This window comes from Bubalus bubalis, chromosome 18 (assembly GCF_019923935.1).
Source record: "Bubalus bubalis isolate 160015118507 breed Murrah chromosome 18, NDDB_SH_1, whole genome shotgun sequence".
NCBI lineage: Eukaryota > Metazoa > Chordata > Mammalia > Artiodactyla > Bovidae > Bubalus > Bubalus bubalis.
Window position 1 is genome coordinate 46,777,123 of NC_059174.1, and position 24,818 is coordinate 46,801,940.

The 24,818-nt window shown below is 40.0% G+C and overlaps 1 protein-coding gene across 1 annotated transcript in view; it reads left to right on the plus strand.

Moving 5' to 3' along the window:
• LOC112580382 overlaps positions 1 to 5,696 on the plus strand; it is a 51,847-nt gene extending 46,151 nt beyond the window's left edge. Inside the window, exon 13 of the mRNA XM_045163211.1 lies at positions 2,286 to 5,696. Coding sequence (XP_045019146.1) covers positions 2,286 to 3,652 — 1,367 coding nt within the window. The 3' untranslated portion in view covers positions 3,653 to 5,696. The remainder of the gene's footprint in view (positions 1 to 2,285) is intronic.
• The last annotated feature ends 19,122 nt before the right edge of the window (positions 5,697 to 24,818 follow it).

Here is a 24,818-nt window from a genome sequence, read left to right on the forward strand (position 1 = left end):
AAAGTTAGGTAAGGGCTAGGTCATGTAAAATTTGAGTATCATAGGGGAAGTCATTGTGATAGAAAGCCATTGGAGATTTCTAAGCAGGGGAATGTCATGAGCTGATTTGCCTTATAAGTATCACTCTATAGAGAATAGATCAAATAGGGGCAAGATGAATAGTAGGAAGACCAATTAGGAGGCTATTTCATTTGTCCCAATGGAATATGGTAGTGGCTTTGATTTGAATGTTACTGGTGGGAGATAGACAGATGTTAGATTGATGGTGGGTTTGCCCAGAATATACTGCTGGGCTGCTTCTCGGTCTGAATCCTCCACACTTGAGGCTGCTCCCACAAGTGGATGTTTTCTTTACCCAGATTGAACTCCTCATACAGCCTCCTTCTCCCTATGTGGATAAGGAGCGTCTTTGTCTTTTAGTTGGTGCATTTTATCCATTTGCAGTTAAGTAATTTTCTTATATGTGCTGTGCTTAGTTGCTTAGTTATGTCCTACTCTTTGCAACCCCATGCACTGTTGCCGGGCATGCCACCCCATGGACTGTTGGCCCTCCAGGCTCCTCTGTCCATGGGGATTCTCCAGGCAAGAATACTGGAGTGGGTTACCATGCCCTCCTCCAGGGGATCTTCCCGACCCAGGATTTGAACCCAGGTCTCCTGCATTGCAAGTGAATTCTTTACTGTCTGAGTCACCAAGGAAATATATAAACCTTATATATTTAGGTTTAAATCCACCTTCTTTTTTCTGTTTGTTCAGCATTCTCTTTTTTCCCTCTCATGCCTATTTTGGATTAATCAAAATATTTTAGCTTTTGCCTCTTGAGTGTGTTAGTTATACACACTTTAATTTTTAATAGTTGCTCTAGAGGTTAGCACATGCATTCTTCAGTTACTGCATTGTACTTTAAATTAGTTCCTTTATATCTTTCTCAATATTGTAGAGACATTAATAACATTTAAATTCTTTTTAGGTATCCTCTACTTTGTCTACTGTTGTTAGGTATCTTAACTCTATATACATTTAGATCCCCATAGAGTATTAATTTAAATACTATTATTAATACTGATTTAGATTTACCTACACAGGTACCTTTTACAGAGCTCCTTTTTCTTTTCTCTACTGTAGTGCTTCTGCTTAGAATCATTTTCTCTGTTCCTGAAGAACTTCCTTTAGTATTTCTTTTATTGTGCCTGTTGGCAATGAATTCTCTTAGGTTTTATTTGAAACTATCTTCATTTTGTCTTCATTTTTAAAGGGTACAGAATTTTGTCTTTGTTCTTTGGAGTACAGAACTCTGGATTGGCTGTTATTTTCTCTTAGCAGCTGTCTTCTTGTTTTTCTGGCTTCTGTCATTTTCATTGAGTAGCAGTTTGTCAGTCATGTTGTAATTCTGTTGGAGGTATTGTTTTGGAGATATTTTTCCTATTTTCCCCATACACTTTAATATTTGGTGTGTAATCTTACAGAAGATAGGTTTTTTTAGGTACACATATGTGTTATTAGCAGAAATACAATGTCTTCTAGAGATGTCTAATCCATTCACTGGTAATGATATTGAAAACTCAGCCTCTGCATGCTGGTGGTGAATCAAATCTCAGAGACAGAGTTTTGGGTGAAGTAGAAAAGAATAGCTTTATTTCTTTGCCAGGCAAAGGAGGACACAGTGGGCTTGTGCTTTAAAAATTGTGTGTCCCAACCTGGGAGGAGTTGGTGAGAGTTTTATAGCAATAGTTCAAGATCAGGGTTACTGATAAGGATCAGGGGGTGTGCAGGGCCTGTATTCCTTTAATTTAATCTGGCCTCTGGTGGTCTCCTGAAGAGCTTCACTGGTTCCTTTAATCTGGCCTCAGGTGGTGTCTTGTTGAGCTTCTCAAGGTTATCAAACTGTCACCTCTCTGGAACATCTTCCAGTTGCTGGGGGTTTTAGGTCTGCAGAAGAGCTCAAAGATACTGTTACGTGTATGCCTTGTGGTGGAACCAGGACTCTGACCCAAGGTTGCAGTATTGTTTCTTGACTGCCCCTTTCTCGTTTCTGCATCCTCTCCTTTCCCTGATTAGCACCTGTTCAGATTTTCCCTTTGGAATCTAGGGAAGGTCCATGGAGGCTGGAGTCTATTCTCTGCAAAGAAACAGGGGACACAGAAAGGCTTCCATGCCCAAGAGCCCCAAAGGGTCGTACTTGGTTTCAGTAATAGGCATTATTTTAGGTGCTTTTTATTTCTGTATAGTTTTCTTTCTTCTGGAACAGGAAAACATTGTGTGTTTGCTTTCTTGTTTTCTTTCAGACTTGGAGTCCAGATACAGTGCCAATATTTTATCTTCAGAAAAGGACATTTACGAAATATATTCATTCCAGTGGGAGATAATGGAAAGAATTAAAAGCTGTAGCCTTCAGGACTCCATTTTTAGAAATGATTGGGAATGCAAAGGCAAAATTGAGGGGCAAAAGGAACCACAAGAGGGATATTTTGGGCAAGTGAAAATTGCTTCTGAAAAAATGACCACTTACAAAAAGCATAATCTTCTTGCCGAATATCAGAGAGTTCATAATGGAGAAAAGTTGTATGAATGTAAGGAATGTAGGAAGACCTTTATTCGTCGCTCAACACTTAGTCAACACCTGAGAATTCATACTGGTGAGAAACCGTACAAATGTAAGGAATGTGGGCAGGCCTTTAGACAGCGTGCACACCTTATCAGACATCACAAACTTCATACTGGTGAGAAACCCTATGAATGCAAGGAATGTGGGAAGGCCTTTACAGTCCTCCAAGAATTGACTCAGCATCAGAGACTTCATACTGGTGAAAAGCCCTATGAATGTAAGGAATGTGGAAAGGCCTTTAGAGTACATCAGCAACTTGCTCGACATCAGAGAATTCACACTGGAGAGAAGCCCTATGAATGTAAGGCATGTGGGAAGACCTTTAGGCAGTGTACACACCTTACTCGACATCAAAGACTTCATACTTCAGAGAAGCTCTATGAATGTAAGGAATGTGGGAAAGCCTTCGTGTGTGGTCCAGACCTTAGAATACATCAGAAAATACATTTTGGGGAGAAACCCTATGAATGTAAGGAATGTGGAAAGGCTTTTAGGATATGTCAACAGCTTACTGTCCATCAGAGTATTCATACTGGTGAGAAACCCTATGAATGTAAAGAGTGTGGGAAGACTTTTAGATTAAGGCAACAACTTGTTCGCCATCAGAGAATTCATACTCGTGAGAAACCCTATGAATGTATGGAGTGTTGGAAGACCTTTAGTAGTTACTCACAACTTATTTCCCATCAGAGCATTCATATTGGTGAGAGACCTTATGAATGTGAAGAATGTGGGAAGGCCTTCAGACTGCTGTCACAGCTTACTCAACATCAGAGTATTCATACTGGTGAGAAACCTTATGAATGTAAGGAATGTAGAAAACCTTTTCGACTTCTCTCACAACTTACTCAACATCAGAGTATTCATACTGGAGAGAAACCTTATGAATGTAAGGAATGTGGTAAAGCTTTTAGACTTTATTCTTTTCTTACTCAACACCAGAGAATTCATACTGGTGAGAAACCCTACAAATGTAAGGAATGTAAGAAGGCTTTTAGACAACATTCACACCTTACTCAACATCAGAAAATTCATAATGTAATTTAATACAAGGCTTTCAAATGCACATTATGTTACACAACGTCAGAAAATTCATTTTTGAGAGAATTTGTTTGATGCTCCTCATTAAGCATAAAAAATTTATATTTCAGAAAAAAATGTTGCTTTAATGGTTGCTTCCATCACCATTCAAGCATTGTCTTCAGCATATTCATATGAGAAAGTAATATAATGAATGCAGGAAAATCTTTAGCCTTATCTATCTTTTATCACCATTTCACCACTGTATTACCAGTGTATTATTGGATAGGTACTTAAATTTCTGTGCCTCATTTTGCTCACTTGTAAAATGGTGATAATAGTATCTATGAATATTAGCTATTTATTGCTGCATAATAAAATACCACAAACTTAGTAGCTTAAAATAATACACATTTATTATCTCAGTTTCTATAGGTCAGGAGTCTAGGCATAACTTAGTTGGGTCTTCTGCTTCAGGGCCTCTCACAAGGCTAAAATCAAGGTGTTGACCATGACTGAGTCTCATCTGAAGGTTCAACTGGAGAAGAGATCCACTTCTAACCTCATGTGGTTGTTGTCCAAATTAATTTCCTGAGGGCTGTTGCACTGAGGTCTTCAGATTCTAGCTCGCTGTTGGCTGAAGGCTGACTTCAGTCAGTTCCTTGCTACATGAGCCCCTTCAGCATAACTGCTTGCTTCGTAAGAGAATGCAACCCAAGAAAGCAAGAGTCTGCTAGCATCGAAGAAGCTATCATCTTGTGTTTCTAATCGTTGAAATGACATTTCATTACCTTTGCTACCTTCTGTTGCATGGAAGCAAGGAACTAGGCTGCCCTACACTAAAGGGAACAGGCTTATAGAAGAGTATGAATCCCAGGAGGAAGGGATCACTGGGGCCAATTCAGAGTCAGCCTGCTGTATCATTGTGAGGATTGAGTAGTTAATACTTGGAAAAACCGCAGCCATATAGCATGTTTTCTGTAAATATTATCTATAGTTGTTATTAACATCATTAGTGTTAGTGAATTCATATGAAAGGAAGATCCTATAGAAGTAATAACTGTAGAAATGCCTTCTGTCACTGCTCAGCACTTACTAAACCTAAGATTATTCTGGATAAAATCTAGGAGGTTATTTTGAATGTGAGAAGTTCTTCATCACTTGAGCTGCATCAGAAATTTCATGCTGAAAAAAAACCCTGATGAATTTCGTGAATATGAGGTTAAGAATATAGTGATTGAAGAAGCAAAGAGAAATATGAAATTGTTTTCCTATAATAAATTACAAGGTAAATGTTTTATAGTCTGTATTCTCTGACCACCACTCAAAATTAATTAGAAACTATCAAAAAGATGGCCAAAAAAAAAAAAAAAAGAAACTAACCACTTGGAAATATAATTGTGTATGTGTGTGTGCACCTGTGTGTGTATATGTTACTCTTGTAGAAAGAAAGAAAACATTCCATTGCAACTAGTAAATTTTTTGATGCTCATAGTATCCCATCTTCAACCAGTAGAAGCTGGGTTTTTTGACATGACCCCAATAGCAGTTTAATAGTTTACTTGGTTATGGCTGCCTAATTTGGTCAGTTTGGGAAGATGCTTGGGTACCAGCTCATCATTCTGAAAACTAATAAATAAAGGGAAAAGTATTTATTTTGTTTTTTTTTCCATGTGAATCAAGTCTCAGGGTCACCCAAAGCTCATCAAATATAATTTTTTTTTAATTTAATAAATCTTACCAGTAAATACAGAAAAAAAGATATTTGGATTAGAAAAATCATTTTCTAGTTCCTAATTTAAAGAATAATGTCCAGAAAGTGGTCTTCAAGGGATATTAAAACTATTTGGGGAAAGAGTTTATAGTGAGAACTTTATATTGGATTTATCAAGCTGACCATTTCTAAGCCCTTTGGTTGATTTTAACGTCTATAATAGTGAAACTGTCAGACAATATGCACCTCCTGGTATAATGCAGTTAGGAAGTACATGTCACTACCTATGAAGTTTTCTTGCCAAAATAATGAACAGAATGAATCAAACTTTTAAATCAAAAAATTTTTTAAACCCAAGAACTTGAGAAATAGATGAACAAAGTAAATGTTACCACAGGAAGCAGCCAAGCAGATCCAGAATGTATAAAATTCCCAAAACAATTCCCCAAAATGAGCTGATTTCTTCAACTGTTGAGTGGCATGAAAAAAGAAGGGCACTGTTAACAGATTTTTAAAAAAAGACTTGAGGCACATCAACTAAATTCAATATGTGGGCATTATTTGGACCCAGATTGAACAAAGTGTAAAAAGACATTTTGGAGACTGGGGAAAATGTGGACATGCACTGAGTATTAGATGATTTTTAGAAATAACTAGTTTTGTTGTTTAGTTACTAAGTTATATCCATGGACTGTAGCCCACCAGGCTCTTCTGTCCATGGGATTTCCCAGGCAAGAATACTGGAGTGAGTTGTCATTTCCTTTTCCAGGGGATCTTCCTAAATCAGGGGATCTTCCCAACCTAGGGGTCGAACCTGAATCTCTTGGGTCTCCTGCAATGGCAGGTGGATTATTTACCACTGGCGCCACCCGGGAAGCTTGATAATAATATCAGTGTGGTTATTAAAAAATAAAAGATTTTATGATTAGAAATAAATATATAGGAAATAGATACCCAGATTTGTATTAAAATATTCCAGCAAAAGAAAATTGGCAAAGAGAGCTAGAAAATATCAATAGATTGGTAAAATGTTAATAATTACTGAAGTAGAATGGTTGTTTATGGGGGTTTCATTGTTCTAATATTTTTACTTTTTTATGTGTTTGGAAGTTTCCATAATAAAATATTTAAAATCAAATTATACACTGCTTCAGAAATCATTGTTAATAAGATGCCTGCATATATGAACTTGTTGGATGTCACCAAAGTTCTATTCAGTGAGGAACTTATGCCTCTGAATGCATTAAGAAAATCTTGTTTGTAGGCCTTCACTTTTCCACAGCCATCAAAGCTGGGCCTGTCACATGGATAAATGTGTTAAAGGAATGAGTAAACCTTTATGTCAAGAAACCAGAAAAAGAACAAAGGAAAACCAACAGAGGAGAAGCAAAGTAAAATTAAAATTAGAAATTAATTAAGGGGTTAGATACTAGTAGACTTAATCTGATGTTAATGACTATATCTTGGCAAGTCTAATCAATGAAAAGAAAATGAAATATGAAACAGCATTAACGATGATAAAAGGGACATAACTACAGATTATCAAGAAATTTTTCTTTTAATTCTAAGGTAACACTTTGTATGTACAATATGTATTCCAATATATGTCAAAACAGAGGGATTACATTTTCTTCTCTAAGAATGTTATCACAACTGATTGGTCTAGAACCCAAACAGACCAGCAAATAAATGTGTGTGTATGAAGTTCCTGTTGAAGGGAAAAAATCTGATAGTTGCATAGGTGAAAGCCTTAAGAAACAGATAATCCTTAACAGGATTTTAGCAATTAATTTTGCACAGGTAAAATAGTCCTGATATAAAACTAGACGTGGATAAATCCTAAAGAGCAAAATCTAGACCAGCTTCATTTATGACGATTCTGTTAATTCTAAATAGTTGTATTTAGAATTTATTACAAAATCAGCCTTCATTAATAGGTTAGTGTTTTGCCTTTTCCAAGCACAAAGTATCTCCATAATGCCTGTGTTTAACCTAGCACAAGACCTTAACCCAACATTCTCCTCAAGTTTGTTTCAGGGATACTAATCCATGAGGATATTTGAAAAAAGGTATCGTGGGGAAAATCATGAATGAAACCAAGGATAAAATATCTATTTTGTGGGGTAAAATCCAAGTACCTGTTACCAGCTTGTTAAAAGATGTATTCAAGATATATTTTCATTTAACACAGTATATCTCAAATTTACTTCGCTGTGCAGTTCTCTCACTCCAAATATCCCTTAACACCTTTAGAATGCGAACCATTCTGGTAGATATTAGCATAACCTCGGTGAGTGTCTTGCAGGATGTTATTTCAGACATTATGGTGAGTGAGTGTGTTGTGGAAGGGTGAGGAAGGACACTTCTCCGCAGCTCACATCATACTCTGAAAGCAGCTTCCGGCTTGAATACTGGGCTAGTGCTTTTCTACAGAGTGGAAACGATTTCAGCCTGGTCCTTTGTAGTGTATATGGTAAACATGCTGAAATAATCTATTAAACAGTGATTAGGACATAAATGATTTTTCATTGAAATAAAAATGCTATATTAAATATCATTTGTGTATTTTCTTTCTTTTTAGAGTCAAGATTTTCTCAAAGGTGCATATCTAGAAGTGCTGTATAGACTTTGCTTCACATATTGCCAGATTGTTGCCCCATCCTTGCACCAATTTTGAATCCCTTCAGTTATTAAAGATGAGTGTATTTCCCTGATTACAAGCAAATTGAGCACATTTTTTCATATGTGTTTATTGACCAATCATATTTTCCTAAAAGTGCTTTTTTATTCACGTACTTTCTCTGTTTCTTTTTGGGTTTTCTCATTGATTTTTTAGGATCCTTAAAGTAATCTAGGTATTGATAATTCCAGGTATTGTTGTTCAGTTGCTCAGTCATGTCTGACTCTCTTTACGACACCATGGACTGCCTCATGGCAGCCTTCCCTGTCCTTCACTATCTCCTGGAGTTTGCTCAGACTTATGTCCATTGAGTCGATGATGCCAGGTATTACACATTTATAAATGTTGGACTTATTTTCTTCACAGATCGCATGTGTTGTAACTGTGTTACAGTGTTCATTGTTTTGCTGACATTAAGTTTAGATACAGTTTTCATTTGAAAGTGAAAAGTGAAGGTGAAAGATGTTCAGTCGTGTTTGACTCTTTGCAACCCCATGGACTATACCAACTGAGCTATTAGAGATGCCCATAGTTTTCATTTTAAATCATACCAAATAATCGTATTCAAAAGATAAGAAGGACCTTGCCGGGAGCCAGCGTGAGGAACTCTGCCCGTGGCAAAGGTCATGAGGAAGAAGGCTTGGCATACACAAAGGCGGGATCGAGCCTCAGGAGTCCCCCTGGAAATTCTCGAGCATCTACCCCCAAAATCAGAGTCTGCCTACTTTCTGATTTGTGCTCTCACCTACACCTCTGACTTTACAGGGGGCTGTCCCCCACTACCACTCTCTGAAAAAAGAGTTAACTTAGAGCTCCAGTTAATAATTCCTGGGTGTGATAGTGTTTCAACCTACAAACTCCTCTGGAAGTCCCCTAGCCTGCCTGAATCGGAGAAGGCAATGGCACCCAATTCCAGTACTCTTGCCTGGAAAATCCCATGGATGGAGGAACCTGGTGGGCTACAGTCCATGGGGGTCGCTGCGAGTCGGGCATGACTGAGCGACTTCACTTTCACTTTTCACTCTTATGTATTGGAGAAGGAAATGGCAACCCACTCCAGTGTTCATGCCTTGAGAATCCCAGGGACAGGGGAGCCTGGTGGGCTGCTGTCTATGGGGTCGCACAGAGTCGGACACGACTGAAGCGACTTAGCAGCAGCAGCAGCCTACCTGAATGAATAGGTTTTTCTGGCCACATGTGATTGTTCAGAGCCTCCCAGCTGTGAGAGGCATGAGATGTTCTAAACTGTCTAAATACAGATTCCTTTGAGCAGTTAAAAGATTGATTAGAAATTGTATTGGTGAAGGGTTTTTCACTTGTTGGGCCAATGTTTGCTGCTAAGTTTCCATATCCCTTACCTGCTGTGTCCCTGGCAGTGTATTGATTAATATAATTGGTGTAAGTAGTAGCTTTAATGTTTGTAACCTTGGACTCTTGAGTTAATTCTTTTTCTTGTTATAGCCCACCACACCTTTGCCCTGTAGGAATGCAACTTTATCTAATGCTTTTGGAGGGTGGCGCCTGAATAATCATCACCTTTAGAGAAAAATAAGTTTTCTGAAGAAAGGGTCTTAAAATGTTAACAGGCCTCCGGGCTAGAAGATGATGCAAATCACCTAAACTTTTGCATATGATAAGTTTGCAGGAAGAAAGCCTGGCTTACTTCATGACTCTACCCCTTCCCCCATTATCCTCTATGCATAACTTAAGGTATAAAAACTACTTTGGAAAATAAAGTGCGGGCCTTGTTCACCGAAACTTGGTCTCCCCATGTCGTTCTTTCTCTCACCTTCCGGCTGAATTCTTGACCGTGGAGGCTCGTCAAGCCTACTAATTATGCCTGGGCTTCTAAGATCTGACCGGGGAGGCCTTAGTGTCTCCTTTCCTTCAGGAGAACGGGAGGACGCCTGCGACCTATGTAGGTGACGTAAATTCCTTATTTTGGAATTTTATTAGCTTTCCACGTAAACCAAGTTATTCAGCCTCTTTTCTCCACCAAATTTTCTCACTGAGCTATCCTTATTTAACCACTCTTTATATCTCTAATTCTATCGTATCCTGATCACCGAAGCCGTCTCCCCTTCGCAATCCCTGACTCCACGGGGGCTGGACCCCGGCAGGACCTCTTATGATTTACTCCTTTTTAAATATGTTTTCTGCCATGCATCGGCAAATAGAAATAAATTCCCCCAATATGTTATTTATTTTATTTATATTTCTCAGTAGATAAAATGACATCAAGCTATACACTTAAGATTTATGCCCTTTATGTACCATAGAAACAGACAAGCAGCCCCTGATGTGCTGGAGCTGCTCAGGTGCCTTCAGCTACATCTTGGTGTTTTCCTGGTGAGTTTCAGTGACCTCACTTCCCTGGTGGCTCAGATGGTAAAGAATCCGCTTGCAATGTGGGAGACCTGGGTTTGATCCCTGGGTTGGGAAGACCTGGAGAAGGACATGACAATCCACTTCACTTCAGTATTCTTGCCTGGAGAATCCCGTGGACAGAGGAGCCTGGCAGGCTACAGTGCATAGGGTTGCAAAGAGACATGACTGAAGCGACTTAGCAATAGCAGATAGGCAACTCTGTGACTCCAATGGGTCAAGACAAAAACAAGATCATCTGTAATAATACTGAAACAGATAAAACAGGAACATTTTTCAAACTACAAAATGCCAAACATGCTCCTGGATAATAGGAATGACTACTATTTCTTTACCAATTGCAATTTTAACCTTGCTTTATTCTGTTCCCACCCCCAGAGATAAGATTTATTAATATATTTAGGCATAAACAACAAGGTCCTATTGTATGGCACAGGGAACTATATTCAATATCCTGTAGTAAACCACAAAGGAAAAGAATATGAAAAAGAACACATATGTGTATGTGTGTGTATATATATATATCTGATTCACTTTGTTGTGCACCAGAAACTAACATAACATTGTAAATCAACTATACTTCAATTCTTTAAAAAAAGTTAGCCCTAATTCCTGACTCCATCCAACCCAGAACAAAGCCTCACTTCTTAAACCTTCTCTAAATCAATAAACATGAGAACAAGCCTTCTAGCACCTTCTTGTGGACACACCCCCATGGTTCCCAATGGTGTGTTCTTTGCTGCAATGAACAGTAAACCCAACTTGTTCTTTTACAGGAAGTTTCCTGGTGGTGGTGTTTGGCTGGAGGACACCTGTATAAGTATATGAATCTTAACAATAAAAATATTTTTTTAGGGTTGTTTTTCAACTGACTGACCGGAAGCTAAGTTGACTGCAACACTAAGGAAGTTGTGAAGTGAAAGTCACTCAGTTGTATCTGACTCTTTGCGACCCCCATGGACTGTAGCCCACCAGGTTCCTCTGTCCATGGAATTCTTCAGGCCTGAATAGTGGAGTGGGTAGCCATTCCGTTCTCCAGGGGATCTTCCCAACCCAAGGATCAAACAACCCAGGTCTTCCACATTGCAGGCAGATTCTTTACCATCCGAGCCACCAGAGAACATTTATTTATTTAATCAGAGCCTTAAGATCATGTGTAACAGTTTTTTTTCATCTGTAACAATTTTTTCAATCAATTAAAACAGGATATAGTTAATTCTCAGCTTTGCTGATACATCTGCCATTAACAGGATATTTTGTTGTTGTTCAGTGACCAAGTCCTGTCTGACTCTTTGTAACCCCATGGATTGCAGTGTCCCAGGCTTCCCTGTCCTTCAGTATCTTCCAGAGTTTGCTCAAGCTCTTGTCCATTGAGTTGGTAATTCTATGTAACCATCTCATCCTCTGCCACCCCCTTATCTTTTTGCCTTCAATCTTTCCCAGCATCAGGGTCTTTTCCAATGAGTCCACTCTTTGCAGCAGGTGGCCAGTATATTGGAGCTTCAGCATCAGTCCTTCCACTGAATATTCAGGGTTGATTTTCTTTAGGATTAGGCTGCACAAATCGGTCCTTTATTCTTTTTCAAAATCCACTATTTCCCTTAATGTAACATTCTGAAGGAGATCAGCCCTGGAATTTCTTTGGAAGGAATGATGCTAAAGCTGAAACTCCAGTACTTTGGCCACCTCATGCGAAGAGTTGACTCATTGGAAAAGACTCTGATGCTGGGAGGGATTGGGGGTAGGAGGAGAAGGGGACGACAGAAGATGAGATGGCTGGATGGCATCACTGACTCGATGGACGTGAGTCTGAGTGAACTCCGGGAGCTGGTGATGGACAGGGAGGCCTGACGTGTTGCGATTCATTGGGTCGCAAAGAGTCGGACACGACTGAGCGACTGAACTGAACTGAACTGATGTGTAAAAATTGTATAAATTTTAATTATGTTGAATTGCTTCACAGTGCTTTTCAGGTTACTATATCCTTCTACTTTTCTGTGTGTTCATTCAATTAATTTTTGAGAGCTTGGTATTGAATCCCCAACTAAAAATCTTAAAGTTTTTTATTTATTTTATTCATTTATTTTTGGCTGTGCTGGGTCTTCCTTGCTCTGCTGGCTTTTCTCTAGTTGTGGTAAGCGGGGGCTACTCTTCATTGAGGTCCGTGGGCTCCCACTGCAGCAGCTTCTTTGTTGTGGAGCACAGGCTCTAGGGCGCATGGGCTTAGTTGCTCCATGGTATGTGGGATATGACCAGGAATTATACCCATGTCTCCTGCCTTGGCAGGTGGATTCTTTACCACTGAGCCACCAGGGAAGTCCTCCAACTAAAAGTCTTAATTTATCTGCTTAAAAAAATAATTGTAATATAGAGTGGAACATAATATATGTAACTTTGTTCTATATTTTCCAAGTCTCCTATAAATGTGTTATACTTTGGTAATTTAAAAAAGAAAAACAAAAAAAATTTTTTTAAAGATCAGTGATTTATCAAGTTGACATGAAGTAATTAAACTATTTCTCAGATATACTATAGTCTGGCATTTCCCAAGGGAAGAAAGCAGATTTTATCTGTTTAAGAAACTATCAAAGAATTCTGAATTTGACAATAAAGAGCCTATAATTTCAAAAAATAAATAATCCAAAAGTTTGACGTTTTAGTTCAAATGAGAGGTGATGTTATGTTTTGTACTGTCTGCTATTGGAAACTATGTTTGATTTAAAATGTTGCAATACCTTATTTTAATGTTTTTTGTTGTTGTTGTTTTTAATTTTACTGGTGTATAGTTGATTTACAATGTTGTGTTAGTTTCAGGTGTACAGCAAAGTGATTCAGTTATATGTAGACACATATTCATTCTTTTTCAGATTTTTCACCCATGTTGGTTATTATAGAATATTGAGTAGAGTTCTCTGTGCTATACAGTAGGCCCTTGTTGGTTATATATTTTAGATATAGTAGTGTCTGTATGTTAATCCCAGGCTCCTAATTTATCCCTCTGCCCCCCATGTTTTCCCATTGGTAACCATAAATTTGTTTTTGTTAAAAAATTGAATGAGTCATATCAGGGACTGTCCCAAGTTCAGTAGAGAATAAATTGTAGTCATTTACTTTTTTCCATTTTTATTGAGATATAATTCACTGCAGCATTGGATAAGTTTAAGGTGTACAGCATAATGATCTGACTTACATCTATAATGAAATGATTATAACAGTAAGTTTAGTGAACATCCATCTCATATAGATACAAAAAGAAACAATTAAACAAATATTTATGTATTTGGCAGAGCCAGGTCTTAGTTGTGGCACTTTGATTGTTTTGCAACATGCCAGGTCTTTAGTTGCAGTACGTGGGATCTAGTTCCCTCACCAGGGATGGAACCCAGGGTGAGTACAGAATCTTAGCCACTTAAGCACCAGGGAAGTACTCAGAAAAAAATTTTTTCCTTGTAATGAAAAAGAACTCCTACTATTTAGTCCTCTAACAATTTTCATATATAATATACAGTAGTGTTAATGATATTTATCATATTGTATATCATATCCTTACTAGTTATTTATCTTATGACTGGAAGTTTCTACCTTTTGACTACCTTCATCCAAGTGCCCCTCTCCCTACCTTCTGCCTGACCTGTGGTAACCACAAATCAGATCTATTTCCATGAATATGTTGGGGTTTTTTTTTTTGTTTGTTTGTTTGTTTTTGAAGTATAGTTGTCCTACAACACTGTTTGTTCCTTTTTTTTTTTAAATTATTTTTATTTATTTTTTGGCCTTGTTGTGTGGCATGTGGGATCTTAGTTCCCTGACCAGGGATTGAACCCACATCCCCTGCATTAGAAGCACAGAGTCTTAACCACTTGACCGCCAGGGAAGTCCCTGTTTGTTCCTGTTATACAACATAATGATCTGATATTTCTATATATTTCAAGATTATCACCGTGATAAGTCTAGCTATGGTATGTCACCACACAAAGATACTTCATAGTTATTGACTGTATTTCCCACAATATACATTTCATACCTGTCACTCATTTACTTTGCACCTGAAAGTTTGTGCCTCTTCATCTCCCTCACCTATTTCTGTACTCCTCCCATCCCTTCCCCTCTGGCAACCACCTGTTTCTTCTCTGTATCTGTAAATCTGTCTCTGTTTGGTTATGCCAATTCTTCTGTTTTGTTTTTTAGGTTCCACATATAAGTGAAATAATAGAGTATTTGTCTTTCTCTGTCAGACTTATTTCACTCAGCATAGTACCATTTAGATCTATCCATGTTGTTGCAAATGGAAAATTTGCATTCTTTTTAGTAGCTGAGTAATATTCCACTATATATAAATACCACATCTTTATCCATTCATCTGTTGATGATGCTTCCATGTCTTGGCTATTATAGATAACGCTGCAATGAACATTGGGGGGGTGCATGTATCTTTTCAAACTAGGTTTTTCATTTTATTCAGATATATACTCAGGAGTGGATTTGCTGGATCATATGGTAGTTCTGTTTTTAATTTTTTTCAGGAATCTCCATATGGTTTTCCAGAATGGCTGCACCAATTTACAGTCCCACCAAGAGGGTTCCCTTTTCTTGACATTCTTGCTAACACTTGTTCTTTGTTGTCATATATATATTTATTCATTTGGCTGCATCAGGTATTAGCTGCAGCACACAGGATCTTTCACTGTTGCCCACAGACTCTCCAGTTGTGGCATGCAGGCTCCAGTAGCTGCAGCACATGGGCTCTCTAGTTGTGGCCCCTGGGCTCCAGAGGGTGTGGCTCAGTTGGAACATACAGGGTGGGATTTTAGTTCCCCAACTGGGGGGTTGAACCTGCATCCTCTGCATTGCAAGGTGGATTCTTAACCACTGGACCACCAGGGAAGTCCCAAAACCATTCTGACAGGCATCAGAAAGACCTGTGTACAGTCAGGTCATTCAGGATGGCTGTTCTCTTGCTTTGTGCAGCCCCTACTTTACCAGCTCCTTCTTCACCTGCACCTTGCTCACATGAATGTGCTTACCCTGTGCCCCCGCTAGCAACTGTTCTAATCCTCAGGCCAGAATGGTTCCAGCTGCTAGTTTATTAAAGGGAAATATCGGCCCTTGTGATGGTTGTTCATTTGAGGCTGTGAGGGACATTCCCCAGCTGCTGGTTCCCTTGGTAACTGATGAGCCAATCTGATGTCAATTCCCCCTATAAATGGCAGCCTCCTCTCCCCTGTGTAGTAGTGTCAGCTGCTGTGTTCTGATGCACACAGTGGGCACCTCACTCTAGGGCCTTACTTCAGGTCTGTAAGATCCTCTTGTCCAATAAACCACTGATGTCTCTGTCGCTGTCTCTGGGCTCATTGGTCAGTCTCCAGGCTTGGCATCTACAAGGCTTGCAATTCTGTGGGGGGCAACCCAGCAATTGGTCAGCCAGCCAGGAGGCTGAGGAAACTCCACTGATGACCAAGAGGTTGGGATATAAAGAGGGGGAATAGAAACTTGTGGTGGGGGGCGTTGGCTTGCCCCAAGGCTGAGGCAGGGGCAGCAGGTTGGAGGCACAGGCTGTTGTGCTCTTGGCTTTCTCCTTGCCCCTCCTTGGCAGGTAGAAAAGGCCAAAGCGGTGCTGGGTGTGCTCCCCTTCCTCTCCCTCCAACCCACCTCTCCTGGCCCCCTTGTGCTGCGGTTTCTGCAACACAGGACTGAACCCACCTGGTTATAGCTTATCGATGGCAGAATATTCAGTCTCAGCAGAAAAATGCCAAAAAGCAAGTTGGACATAAGAAACAAGGACTTGATGAAAAGGCTGCTGCCTTAATATTCTATTTAATATAATACTATTAATATATACCTGCACTGTCTGTAGGACACACTTTCCAGATCCTAAGACCTTTAAACAGGGGACTCAGTGGTAAGGAATCCAGCTGCCAGTGCAGGTGACGCAGGAGACGTGGGTTTGATCCCTGGGTTGGGAAGATCTGGAGCAGGAAGTGGCAACCCACTCCAGTATTCTTGCTTGCAGAATTCTATGGACAGAGGAGCCCGGCGGGCTACAGTGCATAGAGTCGGAAAAGAGTCGGACACAACTGAGAGACTGGGCACGCACGTACAAGACCTTTAAGCAGAACGTTGACAGCAAATATCCTAAGTCCTCTTCCTCTAGACTTAGCTGATGTTCAGGCATAAAATTGTTTACAGGTGAATTCATGACACCTCCGACTCTTCTACTGTCTCACACCTTAGTTAACACACCTGTAGCTGTTTTTCTAACAAACTATTCATCAGCAAAAATAAGGGGCTACAGAAATACTTTTTTCCTGCTCTACTCATATTTTAATTTACCCTCTTTTTTTTACACTTTATTTTGTATTGGGGTATAGCCACTTAAGAATGTTGTGACAGCTTCAGGTGAAGAGCGAAGGGACTCGGGAATAATATACAGAAACACTCATATGTTGCTTCCTTTTGGACTTCACGCAAAGACAATTCTGTGTAAATGTACAGTTGACTCTGATTTGGAAATCTGAAATTCACTCTGTCCTTGTTATAACATTTTTTTTTTACAGTTGTATTTATGTTGATGTTTTATATTGTGTAAAATGGCTCATTTAATAAAGTATTGCTTTGATTTTTTAAAGAAAGTTAAATTGTGAGGGTAATCCCCAGGTGGCTGTTCATTAGCATGTGGGGCCCTGGGGAAGTTGACTACCAGGAGAGATGTCTTTCTCTTCCATTATATCAATGATATTCCAATAGCTGCAGTCTTCTTCCAGTAGCTGCCCATGCTTGTGGCTTATTTGACTGCACATGGATGACAATGAATACAGACAAAACACAAGAACCTGGATTATCTGCAAAGACAAGCATGCCTTCTGACCCCTTACCCTAAACAATTACAGACAGAGGCTTTAGGATATTATCTCAAGGATAGGCTTGTGAATTGGATGTGGCCAGTTACATGGAAGGGTTTTGTTGGGGCCTAGGGCAATGCAAAATATTAGTAACCTTAGGTCTCTGGTCCCAGTTAGGGAAGGGGCAGAGCGACGATATAGTGAGTTAGAGAAACCTCTATATGCAGTCCATGAATCAAGGCAAATTGGAAGTGGTCAAACAAGATGTGGCAAGAGTGAATGTCGACATTCTAGGAATCAGCTAACTGAAATGGACTGGAATGGGTGAATTTAACTCAGATGACCATTATATCTACTACTGCGGGCAGGAATCCCTCAGAAGAAATGGAGTAGCCATCATGGTCAACAAAAGAGTCCGAAATGCAGTACTTGGATGCAATCTCAAAAACGACAGAATGGTCTCTGTTCGTTTCCAAGGCAAACCATTCAATATCACAGTAGTCCAAGTCTATGCCCCAACCAGTAACACTGAAGAAGCTGAAGTTGAACGGTTCTATGAAGACCTACAAGACCTTTTAGAACTAACACCCAAATACAAATTATGTAAAATTAAAAAAAAAAAAAAAAAGAACTAACACCCAAAAAAGATGTCCTTTTCATTATAGGGGACTGGAATGCAAAAGTAGGAAGTCAAGAAACACCTGGAGTAACAGGCAAATTTGGCCTTGGAATACACAATGAAGCAGGGCAAAGACTAATAGAGTTTTGCCAAGAAAATGCACTGGTCATAACAAACACCCTCTTCCAACAACACAAGAGAAGACTCTACACATGGACATCACCAGATGGTCAACACCGAAATCAGATTGATTATATTCTTTGCAGCCAAAGATGGAGAAGCTCTATACAGTCAGCAAAAACAAGACCGGGAGCTGACTGTGGCTCAGATCATGAACTCTTTATTGCCAAATTCAGACTTGAAGAAAGTAGGGAAAACCACTAGATCATTCAGGTATGACCTAAATCAAATCCTTTATGATTATACAGAGGAAGTGAGAAATAGATTTAAGGGCCTAGATCTAATAGATAGAGTGCCTGATAAGCTATGGAATGAGGTTCATGACATTGTACAGGAGACAGGGGTCAAGACCATCCCCATGGAAAAGAAATGCAAAAAAGCAAAATGGCTGTCTGGGGAGGCCTTACAAATAGCTGTGAAAAGAAGTGAAGCGAAAAGCAAAGGAGAAAAGGGAAGATATAAGCATCTAAATGCAGAGTTCCAAAGAATAGCAAGAAGAGATAAGAAAGCCTTCTTCAGCGATCAATGCAAAGAAATAGAGGAAAACAACAGAATGGGAAAGACTAGAGATCTCTTCAAGAAAATCAGAGATACCAAGGGAACATTTCATGCAAAGATGGGCTCGATAAAGGACAGGAATGGTATGGACCTAACAGAAGCAGAAGATATTAAGAAGAGATGGCAAGAATACACAGAAGAACTGTACAAAAAAGATCTTCGCGATCCAGATAATCACGATGGTGTGATCACTGACCTAAAGCCAGACATCCTGGACTGTGAAGTCAAGTGGGCCTTAGAAAGCATCACTATGAACAAAGCTAGTGGAAGTGATGGAATTCCAGTTGAGCTATTCCAGATCCTGAAAGATGATGCTGTGAAAGTGCTGCACTCAATATGCCAGCACATTTGGAAAACTCAGCAGTGGCCACAGGACTGGAAAAGGTCACTTTTCATTCCAATCCCAAAGAAAGGCAATGCCAAAGAATGCTCAAACTACCACACAATTGCACTCATCTCACACGCTAGTAAAGTAATGCTCAAAATTCTCCAAGCCAGGCTTCAGCAATATGGGAACCGTGAACTTCCTGATGTCCAAGCTGGTTTGAGAAAAGGCAGAGGAACCAGAGATCAAATTGCCAACATCCGCTGGATCATGGAAAAAGCAAGAGAGTTCCAGAAAAACATCTATTTCTGCTTTACTGACTATGCCAAAGCCTTTGACTGTGTGGATCACAATAAACTGTGGGAAATTCTGAAAGAGATGGGAATACCAGACCACCTGACCTGCCTCTTGAGAAACCTGTATGCAGGTCAGGAAGCAACAGTTAGAACTGGACATGGAACAACAGACTGGTTCCAAATAGGAAAAGGAGTACGTCAAGGCTGTATATTGTCAGCCTGTTTATTTAACTTATATGCAGAGTACATCATGAGAAACGCTGGGCTGGAAGAAACACAAGATGGAATCAAGATTGCCAGGAGAAATATCAATAACCTCAGATATGCAGATGACGCCACCCTTATGGCAGAAAGTGAAGAGGAACTCAAAAGCCTCTTGATGAAAGTGAAAGAGGAGAGTGAAATAGTTGGCTTAAAGCTCAACATTCAGAAAACGAAGATCATGGCATCCGGTCCCATCACTTCATGGGAAATAGATGGGGAAACAGTGGAAACAGTGTCAGACTTTATTTTTGGGGGCTCCAAAATCACTGCAGATGGTGACCGCAGCCATGAAATTAAAAGACGCTTACTCCTTGGAAGGAAAGTTATGACCAACCTAGGAAGCATATTCAAAAGCAGAGACATTACTTTGCCAACAAAGGTCTGTCTAGTCAAGGCTATGGTTTTTCCTGTGGTCATGTATGGATGTGAGAGTTGGACTGTGAAGAAGGCTGAGCGCCGAAGAATTGATGCTTTTGAACTGTGGTGTTGGAGAAGACTCTTGAGAGTCCCTCGGACTGCAAGGAGATCCAACCAGTCCATTGTGAAGGAGATCAGCCCTGGGATTTCTTTGGAAGGAATGATGCTAAAGCTGAAACTCCAGTACTTTGGCCACCTCATGCGAAGGGTTGACTCATTGGAAAAGACCCTGATGCTGGGAGGGATTGGGGGCAGGAGGAGAAGGGGACGCCAGAGGATGAGATGGCTGGATGGCATCACTGACTCGATGGACGTTGAGTCTGAGTGAACTCCGGGAGTTGGTGATGGACAGGATGGCCTGGCGTGCTGTGATTTATGGGGTCGCAAAGAGTTGGACACGACTGAGCGACTGATCTGATCTGATCTCATCTATATGCAGTCTACAGTGTGTTGCAACAGGTGGAAGGCATTACAAAAGGCCTTACCAGAACTGTGTAGCAGAGTGAACAACCACCATTATTTGGGGTCTAGAACGGCTGTGTGTAACATATAGGACTCTCCCTCACCACAGAGATCAATAGCAACCAAGGAATCCACTTCACCAGGCATGCTGTTCAGAAATGGGCTGATAAAAACTGACTTTTGTTGGCATTTCCACCTACCTTACCATGCCATTGCTGGGCTCATGGAAAGGATAAAGGGACTCCTTAACAATTGAGATGGAAGCCCATGCTCTCAATGTGTGGACCAGAAACTAACTCAAGCCCTACAAACTATAACTTCAACATCCCAGGAACAATCATCACTGAGCCCAAGCCATTTGAACCCTGAGACAACTAGTCAACACAATCTGAATTCAACTGTTGCTCACTGAAAGACGGTAGAAACTATTGATCAGGACACTAATTCACTTTTGCCCTTACCACTGGATCTACCCCCAGGGGAACATGTTATAAAATGGCCCTGGGACGGGCAGGTAAGGCCTGGGTGGTTAGGGTTTGCCGTCTTGTAGGGGATAGGATTAGAAAGGAACTGAACGGGACTTCTTTGGTGGTCCAGTGGCTAAGACTCCATGCTCCCATGCCAGGGTTCAATCCCTGGTCAGGGAACTAGATCCCATATGCCGCAACTAAGAGCTGACACAGTCAAGTATTTTTTAAAAGATAAGAAAGGGACTGACAGATTTTACCTGTCTCCTGCCGGCCCACCTAAAGCTATTAAAGTAATTACCCAGGAGAATGCACTATCTTACTGGAGACTGCATCATCTTATTAACCTTGTGGTTGGTTGGTACACGGCCTGTATTGGGCACTAGCAATGGAGCTGAGGGTGGACTAGTGGAATGGTAATGCAAGGCCGGACAAAAACCACAGGCAGGGGTGATGTTACCTCACAATGAATGTTCTTTCTGCTGGATTTCGCTTAATGGTCATCATCTTCCCTGGGTGGTGCCTGTTAAATGCCTTACACTTTATCCCTCGTCTGAGGGGAGGGTGTTTGTGGACTGGGCAGCAATGGCGGCCTCATTGTGAAGTAAAACTGACTGCTGGATCTACAGCCAGATGCTGTCAGCAACCACCTCTGGACTTCTGTGAAAAATTGACCCTATAAGCATCTGGCTACAAAGTTTGCGCACCTCATGGACTCTTGAGACTCTAACTGCTGTAGTTATCACAGAAAAAAAGTGAAAGTGTGAGTTGCTCAGTCATGTCTGACTCTGTGCGACCCCATGGGCTGTAGCCTGCCAGGCTCCTCTGTCCATGGAACTCTCCAGGCAAGAATATTGGAGTGGATAGCCATTCCTTTCTCCAGGGGATCTTCCCAACCCAGAGATCAAACCCAGGTCTCCCACCTTGCAGGCAGATTCTTTACCATCTGAGCTATGAGCAAAATACCAGAATTATTTTTTATTGAGGTACAGTTGATTTACAATGTTTATTACTGCTGTACGGCAGTGATTCATACTTTTTAATATTCTTTTCCATTATGGTTTATCATAGGATATTGAATATCCTGTGCTACACAGTAGGACCCTGTGTTACACAGTAGGACCTGTTGTTTATCCATTCTGTATATACCAGTTTGTATCCGCTAATCCCAAACTCCCAATCCAACCCACTCTCACCTCTCTCCCCCTGGGCAACCACCAGTCTACAATCATTTCTTAACATTTATTACAACTTTTATTATAACTCAGTATAAGAAATTGTAGAGAAAGTATAGATAAAATTTAGTAATCATTTCCCTTTTTTTTTTTCATTTCCCTCTTTTAAAAAATGCTTGAATTTTTGTTGTACATTGTCCTCCTACGGGTTGACTGGTTTAGTTATGACCGATTTAATTTGTCGCATAATATATGTGTACATTAAAGTATCTATTTCTGAGGCATGGGCAAAGGTGGAATCTGATGGTGGTGATTATTCCAAATGCTGTGAATGTCTACAGATGCACAATTAATGGACAATCTCATAGCAATTGAGTATCATTTGCTGTTAACAGTTTACTATTTTTGGTGGATAAGTTAAGTGTCTAGTTTTCAATGCGCAAACACTACATTTACACATTACAGTTTCTACAATCTGACAGGCCAGGTCATGAACCATTTTATTTCAGATTAAAAAAAAACAAACAAACAACAACACCCTGTTTTCTTTTAATGGGCTGCTAGATTTGACTTGCTATTTTAATTGGAACATTCATATACCATGAGTACACTGGATTATTTTTGTAGCTGATTGGACCTGGATGCTGCCCTTTTCCAAATTTGCTAGCCTCATAGCTGATACTTTTTATAAAATCTTGAAGAGTTAGATTTTATCTGTAAGTTACTCTAGTACTAGAGGAATAAAATGCTGTAGCGCTTTCATCAGTTTTTTTCTTGGTTCTTACTATATTCAGGAAAATACGACTTTTCTTGGATTTCAGACATACTATAAAAAAACTGAATATATGCATACACTGTAACATGCTGAATGTAAACAAGCATTTCCTACATCTTGTCAAAGTTGTATACATATACACATACATATGTTTAAGAAAATACTTCGGAAAATAATGTTTTTTCCATAATTTCACATATACTATAAAAAACTAAATGTAAACATTTTCTCAACATTTATCTGAAGCATTCTGAATATTTGAATATCTGAAAAAGATCTGAAATCAGTCCTGAATATTCCTTGGAAGGACCAATGCTAAAGCTCCAATACCTTGGCCACCTGATGCAGAGAACTGACTTATTGGAAAAGACCCTGATGCTGGGAAAGATTGAGGGCAGGAGAAGGGGATGACAGAGGAGATGACAGAGGTTGGATGGCATCACCAACTGGATGGATATGAGTTTGAGCAAGCTGTGGGGCTTGGTGATGGACAGGGAAGCCTGGTGTGCTGCAGTCCATGGGGTTGCAAAGAGGTGGACACGACTGAGTGAGCGACTGAACTGAAACATTTTTTTACTAATTAAAGTTGAATAAACATGTGTATGTATATACACTATATGTGAAAATACTTTTCCCAGTACTCAGATATACAAAGTTGAATATAAATGTTTAACAGAGAGGCATGGAATTTATTTCACATACAATCAAGCATAGAGCAGTTCTGAATTGTTTCATCAGCTCTACAGTGTCAAACACACAAGCAATTCTATCGCCTGTGCCAGTCTCGGCTTCTCGCGTTCTCTGGTTGTAAAGTGGCCACAGTCCCAGATATCACACAGAGATGTGTCCTGTATAAGGGAAGGCCATTTCCTCCTATTTTGTTAAGTAAAGAATATTTAACTGAAGCTCACTTGCAGTCTTCTGCTTAGACCTTCGGTGGTCAGCACTGCTCCACGTATGTGTATTGTACTGTGCTAAGTCACTTCAGTCCTGACTCTTTGCAACTCCATGGACTGTAGCCCGCCATGCTCTTCTGTCCATGGGATTCTCCAGGCAAGAATACTGGAGTGGGTTGCCATGCCCTACCCAGGGGGTCTTCAGGCAGGTTCTTTACCACTAGCACCACCTGGGAAGCCCATTACACGTATGCTCAGTTGCAAAGCAATTAGGAGAGCAAGCATCTGGCATTTAGATTTAGGTGGGCAGCAGGCATCTAGAAAAGGGAGACTGGTTAATACCAGTGGATAGGCAACCAACAATGTCTGACAAAATACTGCCTTATTTCTTGATCTCTTTAATTGCTTCTTTTTTGGTGTGAACCATTTAAAAAGTCTATTAAATTTGTTACAATACTGCTTCTGTTTTATGTTTTTTTTAATGTTTTTTATGTTGATTTTTTTGGCCATGAGGCATGTGGGATCTGAGCTCACCGACCAGGGATTGGACTGGCACCCTGTGTTGGAAGGCTAAGTCTCAACCACTGGACCACCAGGTGAGGTCCCTTTGATCTTCATTTCTGCAGTTATACATACTTTCTCACCTCTGATGCCTGAATTTTTTCTGTCCAGGGTGCAATTTGTTTCACTTCAAAGTTTTCAAGATGTCTTTTGGGTTTTGCACTTATTTTGCTAGAGCACCTCAAGAGACTACAGCTGGATGCTTGTTGAGCAAGTGAATGCACTCGCTCATTCCTCTGGTCAACAAACGTTTACTGAGAACCTCTTAGGAACTAGCAGTGGACTAAGTATTTATAATAAAGTGAGAATGAATCCTGGCTTTTAATTGTCCCCATTTTCTACACATACATTGAAAGAAGTTAAATTCCCTGAGTAAAGCTTTGGTTGCATCCTACAAATTTTAACATTGTCTCTTTGTCATTCATTTGCCAAATGATAATTTGACTTCCTTTTTAATGTGAAACTTATATAGGTATCTTAAATTTCCTTGTAGAGAAATGGATTTTGTCTGAGGCTTTATTTCCTAATTCACTAGAATAGAGGTCAGAGATTGTGGCATATGTCTCCTGTTCTTTGGAAG